The sequence below is a fragment of the Arabidopsis lyrata genome, assembly GCF_000004255.2.
Source record: "Arabidopsis lyrata subsp. lyrata unplaced genomic scaffold ARALYscaffold_7, whole genome shotgun sequence".
Lineage (NCBI taxonomy): Eukaryota > Viridiplantae > Streptophyta > Magnoliopsida > Brassicales > Brassicaceae > Arabidopsis > Arabidopsis lyrata.
Window position 1 is genome coordinate 7,994,943 of NW_003302549.1, and position 9,195 is coordinate 8,004,137.

The 9,195-nt window shown below is 42.6% G+C and overlaps 3 protein-coding genes across 3 annotated transcripts; 2 read left to right on the top strand and 1 right to left on the bottom strand.

Annotated features, from left to right (window-relative positions):
* Positions 1 to 2,231: 2,231 nt before the first annotated feature.
* On the top strand, positions 2,232 to 3,780 carry LOC110226169. Its single transcript, XM_021016862.1, has 6 exons — positions 2,232 to 3,020; positions 3,098 to 3,178; positions 3,246 to 3,293; positions 3,387 to 3,470; positions 3,545 to 3,693; positions 3,774 to 3,780. The coding sequence occupies exons 1-6, from the start codon at positions 2,253 to 2,255 to the stop codon at positions 3,778 to 3,780; spliced, it is 1,137 nt and encodes a 378-aa protein (XP_020872521.1). The 5' UTR covers positions 2,232 to 2,252.
* A 422-nt stretch (positions 3,781 to 4,202) lies between these two features.
* Positions 4,203 to 5,366, top strand: LOC110226396. The gene is made up of 3 exons (XM_021018064.1): positions 4,203 to 4,353; positions 4,434 to 4,515; positions 4,594 to 5,366. Exons 2-3 carry the CDS (start codon positions 4,483 to 4,485, stop codon positions 5,233 to 5,235), a joined length of 675 nt encoding a protein of 224 aa, XP_020873723.1. The 5' UTR covers positions 4,203 to 4,353; positions 4,434 to 4,482; the 3' UTR covers positions 5,236 to 5,366.
* Positions 5,367 to 7,614: 2,248 nt separating this feature from the next.
* Positions 7,615 to 8,725, bottom strand: LOC110226397. Its single transcript, XM_021018065.1, has 2 exons — positions 8,045 to 8,725; positions 7,615 to 7,968 (listed from the first exon to the last, which is right to left on the bottom strand). The coding sequence occupies exons 1-2, from the start codon at positions 8,621 to 8,623 to the stop codon at positions 7,879 to 7,881; spliced, it is 669 nt and encodes a 222-aa protein (XP_020873724.1). The 5' UTR covers positions 8,624 to 8,725; the 3' UTR covers positions 7,615 to 7,878.
* Between the last annotated feature and the right edge of the window lie 470 nt (positions 8,726 to 9,195).

The window sequence follows — 9,195 nt, forward strand, 5'->3', positions numbered from 1 at the left end:
TTTAAATAAAACATCAAAAAAAGTTGAGTCCTAAAGACCATAACTCACAACACAGCAGAAGTAGAAAGCCATATTTAGCAAAAAGCAAAAACCTTAGGATCCTCATTACAGGTAGAAAGGGACCAGGTTTTAAGACTTGTCTAGATTTAGGCAAAACCCACAAATGCAACAACATCAACGATCATATCATATCATATCAGATCAGATCTCCTATTTCTTGAGCTCCATACCATCCGGAGGAGTGCTCTCGATTTTCTTAGTCCCAATCGCATTCGTCTAGAGCCTTTTCATATCCTAAGAAAAATTACAAGATCTACCACATTTTCCCTATTTGTTTCAAGATCTACCACATTCTTCTCCATCTTTCAACTCATACCACATTTGTCTGTGAATTGTCAATTTTGCCCTCACAGACAGTTTTCCCGCCTGCGCCTGGCAACGAGTTGACATTCGCACCTTCTCGTTTCCCTATTAACCCTCGAGACCCGTGCAAAATTACACCCCACAAACTTCTCTCCCCTGCGAGAAGTGTAACCGCTTTCGTCTCTCATTCACTTTCCCTTTCTCTTTCTTCTCCTTCTCCTCTCATCGGAAGTTAGTTACGGTAAACCATTTTCGGCAGATTCTTTGAATGTAACTGACACTCGATTTTGTCCCTCATACTTGATTAATCACAAGTTAGTTTGTAGTCATCTAATTATTGGTTCGTAGTCATCTAATTTGATTTAATCGTTTCGTCCCCAATTTCTAGGGTTTCTGTCCATCTGCATGCTCCTTTTCCACTGTTCGATTTTCAAAGAAATTCTTAATTTTTTCTCCTGTTTTCTCTCCTCCGCCGCAGATGAAGTCCTCCTCGAGTAAATTGAAACAAAAGTCTCCGCTTGGCAGTTCCAGGCGCCCGGTTTCCTTTGAAGACGACGACGACCCTTTTGTCTCCGCCAAGTCAACCGCGACCCACTCAAATTCTCCATATCAGCCGCGACCGGAGATCCCGGTAGTAAACAGGGACAAACTTCCGAAAAGGCTCTACGCCACTGACTGCTATCCGCCTCTCGGACGTATTAATGCTTATTCAAAGCCGGAGTATCTGCTCGATCTCGTCGAAATCCTAGAAGGGACGAAAGAGTTAAATTATCTCTGCGCCTCATGCTTTGGCCCGCTGTTTCAGCTTCCTGTCCGCAAATGTTCGTTTTCCGGCAAATTAGTACATCAGATGTTGTGTAGAGGCGTCTACACAAGGAAAAAACACGAGCTATGGTTTATTTTTGCCGGTCAGCCATTCCGTTTTTCGTTAAGAGAATTTGCCATTCTCACTGGTCTGGATTGTCGGCCGTATTCTTCACCGGCAGATGTATTGAAGTCGCAGAGAGAATGTACCAAAAAACATCCGTACTGGAATATTCTCATAGGCGAGGACCACACGGGTGTCCTCATCAAGGACATTGTTGACTGGCTGAGGAAAGACAAGATGAAGCCCAAGAAAGAGAAGATGGATGACTGGAGAAGGCTTCGTCTCGCTCTTATCGTGATCGTTGAAGGGGTATTGCTTTGCAGTTCCCAACCTGTGAGAGCTTCTCTTCAAGTTGTCGAAATGGTTCAGCATTTGGAGTCGTTTGAAGCGTTTCCATGGGGACGAGAATCATTCCTTCTGACAATGCGAATGGTTAAGGCCAGTCAGAAGGTTAACAGTCTCTCTGCCCTAATTGCGAAGTTCAACCAGTCTCACTCTTCAACCCATGGGTTCCCTCTTGTCTTCCAACTGCTGATGTTAAAGGCCATCCCAGTTTTTGAGAGATACCTTAATCAACCTGATGATACGCAGACTATCATTGATGGGTCAATCACTACTTTGCCTCCGTTGAAGACTTTTCACAATTCCAACATAATGGAAACAGAGCTAATTCCTGGGGTAATTATTATTTTTGTCCTTCTCGTGAACATTATTATTTTTTTACCCTAGTACCCAAGTGTTTACTAATTAATTATTGAATTCAATGTAGTTAAGGATTGCCCCGCTGTTGTCTACTGATGATCCCCCACCCCCATCGATCAACGATTGGCCTGATGAAGTCTCTGACCCGGCGATTGACTATATGGAAAGCCTTATTGGTGGCGGATACAAGTTCTGCCAAGCTGACTGGATTGGTGGGTGTCGTACTTGGCCAAAGATAGTCGTTGATGAGAACCCCAAAGAACCCAATGTTCGCAAGACCAAGAAGGTACATGTGAGACGTCCAAATATAAACTCTGACATGCCTGAGTTTCCCCAGGGTGGTCCATCTGGTTCATCAAAAGGTAAAGGGAAGGTCGATGAAGACTTTTGTCCCCCAGCAGGGACTGAAGGTAAAGATGTTCTCCATGCTCTGATCATGGAAGAAGTTAATTCGAAGTTCCGTGACATGAAAGAGGAATTGAAGGTTGAATTGATGGGTGAAGTCTGTCGGATGTATGGAGTAGAGAAGTCTTTATTGAAAGACGAACTCTTAGACGAGATTATTAGCAATCTGCGCCATGGTGGGAAGTTTCCAACAACCCCCCCTCCGAAAGCTGCTTCACCAGGTAAAAACAAACCATCTGAGGGACAAACCTATGGTCCCCCTAATAATGCAAATGTAAACAAGGAGTCCGGGGGACACGCAGATGTCCCATTAACGAACGCTGTTACTGAGGGACAAACGCATGGTCCCCCAGAAAATATAAATATCAACAAGGTCCCTAGTGGGCAGACCTCTGATTCCCCCCATGTCCAGATAGACCCTCCCGCCCCAAGTTCTCCTCAATCGCCGTCTAAGGGGAAAAGTAATTCTCAACTTTTGGAGGAGTTTCAGCGGCAAGCCTGGTCTGAGTACGGAGGAGTGTCTGATGTTTTACAAAACCTCAACCAATCTTATGCATCTCCCTCTGGTCCTGCTAAGTCTGGTCCGTTTGGACCTTCTCCTGGTCTTGTTGCTTCTGGTCCTTCTACCATTCATCCATCTCCTTCTGGTCCTTCTTCCTCGAAGTTCTCTATTGATCACAACGTAAGTTTCCTTGTTGCTTCTGGTCCTTCTCTATTGTTTTGACGTTGAATAACCTCTGTTTCTTACATATTATTCAGCCAAAAGACTTCCAAACTCCATTGCCAACCATTAGTGAGGACAACGCAGAGGAAACCGAGGACGAAGAAGTTGCAGATGAGGTTTGTATATTACATTTTTTTTTTGTCTACCTCTTTCTGGGAATGGTTCCTAAACCATTTTACACAGGTCCTGGTTGGAAAGTCTGTTAAAGAGAATTTTCCTGAAGATCACAACGTAAGTTTAACTAAAGTCATTATTTGTTTTCTTATGTGGTGGAGTTTTTTGTTTTTCTAATCCTTTTTTACTTTTAATTCTCTTTACTTTTAGCCCAACGACTTCCAAACGCCTCATCAAGATGTAGAGGAGATCAGTTCGGCTGATGAATCAGAGGACGATCAAGATACAGAGCAGGTTTGTCTTTGTTTCAACGTGGATACTTGTGTCTTTCCATGGATATGATCCTCTCTTCTAATCAACTATAACAGGTTGCTGGTGGAAATTCTTTTGGTGTGTCTGAGGACATGGGATTTGTTGGTGAGGAGAGAAGGGAAGCTATAGAGAATAAGTCTGTTGGTGTGTCTGAGCACGTTGATGTTGTTGAGTGCGAGGACAGAAGAGAAGAAGTAATTGAAAAGTCTGTTGATGTCTCCGGGGACGATGTTGAGACTGAGGTTTTAGAGGATAAGTCTGTTTCTGGGGACCACGAACCCAAAGAGGGTGACGAGAGTAGTGGTGATAGTGAAGGAAGGTCTGAAGACGAGGATCACCAAGATGAAGCTATGGACGAGGTATAATACTTATTTCTGTAATAACTAAAACGCAAATTCTAATTTCTTATCCCTAACCTGTCGTGCCCATTCATCTAGGCAAACAAAGCATGGCCGCCAGAGCTTTTTAAATCCTCAAGAGGTGCTGATGAACAACTGGTTGACGATCAAGAGGTATCTCATAAATTTTCAGCATTTTAATTGTGGTTCTGTTTGTCCCTTTCCCTAAAATACCTTTTTTTATAGGGAAATGCTACTGGTGGTGTGGCAATTTCAGAAAAAAGTCCCTCTGGGAAAAAGAGAATATCTTCTTCTCTTGGCGGGGATTCTTCTAAGCCGATCCTCCCTCCCAAAAGGGCAAGGAATAAATCCCACCGTTTCCGTGACCCTATTCCAGTCCAGGGACAAGAATCCACAGGGACCAACAGTGTTTCCCAATCAACTGATGAGGTTTTGCACCCGTTTGTCCTAGTAAATGATGATCTTCGGAAACATTTCTTGTCCACTCTCAAATCTTATCGCCAGAGGTAATTCAGTTTCTTATTGAATTCATTACTTACTTCTTTTTCCCCAAACCTTTAAATTACTATTTTCCATTAATGGTCAGGGAGTTCGTCCTCGATGCACATGTTGTCCCCAGATCATTTTTTAAGGATATGCTTACTCCTCACCATTCTGTCCACCAAGAGGTACGTTGTAAACCAATGATACCTGCATTTTATAATATCATGTCCCTTAAATTAATTATTGTCCTCTATACAATCCAGCACATCGATGCCATGCTAAGCCTGTTGGCTCGGAGGTTTGGGGATACTTTGGTCCAGAGTAGGTCTGCCATACTTGATTCATGGTTTTCGATTACCCTTAGCGAACTCTATTCTCGTTTCAAGAAGTCCAAAAGTAAATCTGAGTGGCCGTGGAACAGTAAGATACGGGACTACGTCAGGGGTATAGTCCCTGGCCGATTCACGAGACAGGCTTGGTTTTCTGATGTCGACACTCTGTACGCGCCTTTACATCTGTCTGGGGGCCACTGGGCTGCGCTTGTCATAGATCTGAAAGAGGGTACCATAGGTGTTCTTGACCCTAACGTGGCTGCCAAAACCGACAAACAGATGGGCGTGCTCATGAAACCTCTCGTTGTGTTGCTTCCTTTTATCATCAAATCACTTGTCCCCCAAGATGTTCTCTGCAATCATCAAGTTCCCCCTGAGTTCGCCTTTGATCGTCTTCCTGAGATCTTTCAAAGCGAACATGAAGACGAAAGCGGCACGCTTGCTATGAAGTACATTGAGCTTCATTTCCAAAACATTAGTCACGACAGCATAACTGAAGAACTTGTGGAGAATATCCGGATGAGATTTGCTGTCGACATCTTCGAGGAGTTTGTTCAGCCTCTCCGGCTGTGATCCCCCTTTCAATATTTCTGCTTAAGAACTTATGTCTTTTTGTAATAATTATTTACTCTTCTTGGATGCTACTTGGATGCTTAGGAACTAAATATTTTTAAACTGCTATCTATTTAGGAACTACTTGGATATTTAGGTTGTCCTCCGCAAACAGAGATCCTGTCTCCTAAAATATTCTATATTATGTTGTCCTGTCACAATTTTGGATAGGCAATTTTTACAAACAAGTCAACGTTTAGATACCCAATAACAACAGTAGAAGCCAGTTGCTCTCCACTATTCTCTCCCCTAACCCGTTACGCTTCCCCATGATTTTCCTTCTGTGTCATCACATCAGCGAAAAGGTAACTTTTTGCTTAATAAATTTATATTATATTCTTTTCAAGATTTTTGGGCACCAGTCTCTATTTATCTCTCCACATTAATGATCTCTTCATCTACACAATTATCCCCTTTCTCTCAAACTCCCCCCAGCCTACTCCATAATTTCTACCATCTAATTGTTTCCCACGAACCATGGGCCTCCATAGTTATACCCAGTCGAACGATTCATCCCGAGAATCTCTTAGTTCTTATGGACCTGTTTATCCCGGGCCAATGTCTTTTGAAAATCTTGGTATACCTCGTCACTGTTACTGCGGAGGGACGGTCGTACTTGCGAATTCACTCTCCGAGGACAACCCTGGCAGGCAGTTTTATCAGTGCGAGAAGAGAGATGTAAGTTTAAATCCCACTCTTACTATATTCAATAATTCGATCTACTATAGTTACATTTGCTATGTTTGTATTCAGGACCGATCTGGGCGCCATCTTGTTAAATGGTTGGACGAGGGATTTATGGAGGAGATTTCTGCGATTAAGTGCTCTATTAGGGAACAGGAAGAACACCTTAAGTTCCTACTTACCGCCCCTAACGGGGAGCACATGGATCTTGCCTTGATGTGCGATCGTCTGGACCTTTACCAGGAAGACATTAAATTGCTTCAGCAGAATTTATGTCTTTTGCAACGCTCCCCTCGTTCCATTGTCGACGTCGCTCGTTCGTGTCCTAAAATCATCGTTCTCGTCCTTGCGATTATTGTCCCCGTAGCCGCGTTCGTGCTTGGCACTTATATGTAGCTTTAATAGCTCTTTTTTCATCCCTCGGCTATTATGTCCCCCATTTTTTTCATCATGTTGTCTACTGGGGACTATCGTGTAATGTTCGTCCCTCTTTTATTGTAGCCCGAATTCTACAAGTTATCTATATTTAAGATATGAAGCTATCACTTAGAGACGTTCGTGTCCTCCCAACGTGTTTTTGCTTACACGCGATTATTGTACCCGAGACGCTTCCAAGCTTCGACTCAATTCTACAACTTATATATATTGTAAAAATATGAAGTATCAAGATATCTCGCCCCAGATCTACTTATTTCTATGCCGACAAGCTACCGTAAATTGTATATTCACATCCCCCAATGCAATACGAAACTGCTAAACAGTTATCCCTTAGAATAGTTAATCACCTAGTAATGAGATAGGTCTTGTCACTTTAATTAGTATTTACTTTTCCACATTCATTGTCCCCAACTACTAATTCAAAATCTCTAACAGCAGCATTCATTGTCCCCAACCATTAATTAGTAATCCCATCTATATATAGGTAAGTAACAACATTCATTGTGCTAAACCATTCCTAATTCCAATTCCTTGATATGTTTTTGTGGCAAAAGCTTCCCAAACATCTTAGAGTATCGATTGTCCTTCTTGTTGGTAAGTCATGTTACCGACACTTAGGTCCCCTTATTCTCTCTGGGAACGCTGGCATGCGTCTCGCACTTGATCCTTCTGTTTTGCGGGAGACTTCTCTGGCTCTCCTTGAAGCGCATCCTCAAAATGTTTTCATCGGTTCACCCATTTACTTCTTTGTTTTACGATGTGTAAAGGCTGGAAATCCTGCTGCTTGTTACTTAGAGAGCATTAGGCTCGCTACAGTTGAAGGTTTAATCAAAGAAGCAATGCACATGCTCGCTCATATACCCGATCCATCCGACAAAATTCTTTTCACCAAGGGTCTCTACCTTGTCTCTATTAATAGACCTAAGGATGCGATCATCGCCATGAATCTATTCAAACAAGAAGTTGTCTCTTCTCGCAACGCTGATCGTGTGGCCAAGCTTGTGATATCCGATATTAAGAAGATTGCCCCAACCCAACTTAGATTCAACTGGACTGGCTATACGTGCTACTTGATCCATCCCCCTCGTCGATATTCAGAATGTTCCAACTGTAATGTTTGGAACCCCTGTCCTCTCTGTGTTAATTGGTGGGTCTTATGATTTGTTTGTTTTTCCTTTATATGGTCTCCCATATATTTTTGTCTTCCGCGAAGATGTATATGATAAATATATATAGTTTTTGTTCGATAAGTTGTGAGATGTGCTTGCCAAAAGATACCCATACATGTCATACTACATCCAATTACCAAAAGATAAATATATATTAGTTATACTTTCCGTGTTAAGCCATGGACTAAAAAATTGGATGTTAAGCCATGGACTAAACAAATTTCCCGTGGCCTATCCAACCTACGTAACGATAAACCCTCTTTTCCGCAATACTTCATGGACCAAAAGCCGCCGAAGTATTATTCCCTAAAACTTAGATAGGATTTTTGCAAGTTGCTCTGTTGTGGCCATCCTTCCCACATGTGGTGCATTTGTTAGGTTTTTTTTTCTTCCCTCCTTTGCCCTGCAACACATACATGGACACAATTAATTTTTTTGTGTTGAAGGACAAAACTCATTTAAGACTCTTAATTTGTTACCTGATACTCTCCCCGCGATGGTATGCGTACTGTCTTTGGTCTTCCGCCTGGTCTTCTTGTTTTTGGTGGATTCACAACCATTTCACTAACTACGTTTGGGACCTCCGTGTCTTTTTCCTTAGGCGGAAGTAGAATATGGGCACGCCAGAGCTTACGCCACTCCGTCACGAATGCATAGTTCCCGATCAGGGAGTAAATGTCCACGTTCCTTATCCCCACCGCGGCTAAAGCGTGACAACACGGCACCATTAGCACATCAAATACTCTGCAAGTACATGTTTTTTTCTCTAGATCCACAGTGAAAACGATACCAAAACCGTCGTTTACTTGATAAATCCATTCACTTGCTGCTATGACAGCACAATCTGTCGCTAATTTCAGGTGATCTATTAGCATTTCCTCGATCTCTGGCGTACATCTTGTCCTCGTTCTAGTTGCAGCTTCTCTTCTCTCGTAAAACCAACGCATTAACATAGTCCTAATGAATTCTACCATCGTCACTATCGGGAAATCTATGGCTTTTTGCATTGCAGCATTTAGGGACTCCGAGATATTGCTGCTCATCACATTGTATCGCATTCCTGGGAAGTACGCAAGTGTCCAATGAGATATTCCTATCTCTACCAAATAATTGGCACAATTGATGTCTCTTTTCTGAATTTCTTCAAACCAATATCGCAAATCTCCCATAGTGTAAGATCTAGCCGCATTGGACACCATTTTAGCAAGCCCCTCACACTTGAAATGGTGGACAACGTTCCTAAATAAATGCACAGTGCAGCAAGCGTGCTTTGCAAGTGGATACACTGTCCTTAGTCCAGCATATATGGCCGCATGTCTGTCGGAGACGAAGACAAGATCGTCTTCATCAGGGACAAACTGTAACAGTTGTTTGAAAAACCACGTCCACCCTGCTATGTTCTCACTGTCAATGACTCCGAATGCCAATGGGAATATTTGATAATTTCCATCTTGTCCACTGGCAGCAACTAAACAGCTTTTGTATTTCCCTTTAGTCTGTGTTCCATCTATCACTATTACTTTCCGCAAATACTTATACCCAGCAACTGAAGCCCCAAACGCAAAAAATAAATATTTGAAACGGATTTCCCCCTCCTCAGTATAATCCGTATGGACTGTGGGACAGCGTA

Excerpts from the sequence above, each read along its gene's own strand:
- LOC110226169 (XM_021016862.1), top strand. The coding sequence starts at position 2,253 with ATGCCTGAGTTTCCCCAGGGTGGTCCATCTGGTTCATCAAAAGGTAAA. Across the intron at positions 3,179-3,245 it reads ACGAAGAAGTTGCAGATGAG|GTCCTGGTTGGAAAGTCTGT; the intron begins GTTTGTATATTA and ends CATTTTACACAG. Across the intron at positions 3,294-3,386 it reads ATTTTCCTGAAGATCACAAC|CCCAACGACTTCCAAACGCC; the intron begins GTAAGTTTAACT and ends CTTTACTTTTAG.
- LOC110226396 (XM_021018064.1), top strand. The coding sequence starts at position 4,483 with ATGCTTACTCCTCACCATTCTGTCCACCAAGAG. Across the intron at positions 4,516-4,593 it reads ACCATTCTGTCCACCAAGAG|CACATCGATGCCATGCTAAG; the intron begins GTACGTTGTAAA and ends TATACAATCCAG.
- LOC110226397 (XM_021018065.1), bottom strand. The coding sequence starts at position 8,623 with ATGCGATACAATGTGATGAGCAGCAATATCTCGGAGTCCCTAAATGCT. Across the intron at positions 7,969-8,044 it reads CATCGCGGGGAGAGTATCAG|GGCAAAGGAGGGAAGAAAAA; the intron begins GTAACAAATTAA and ends TATGTGTTGCAG.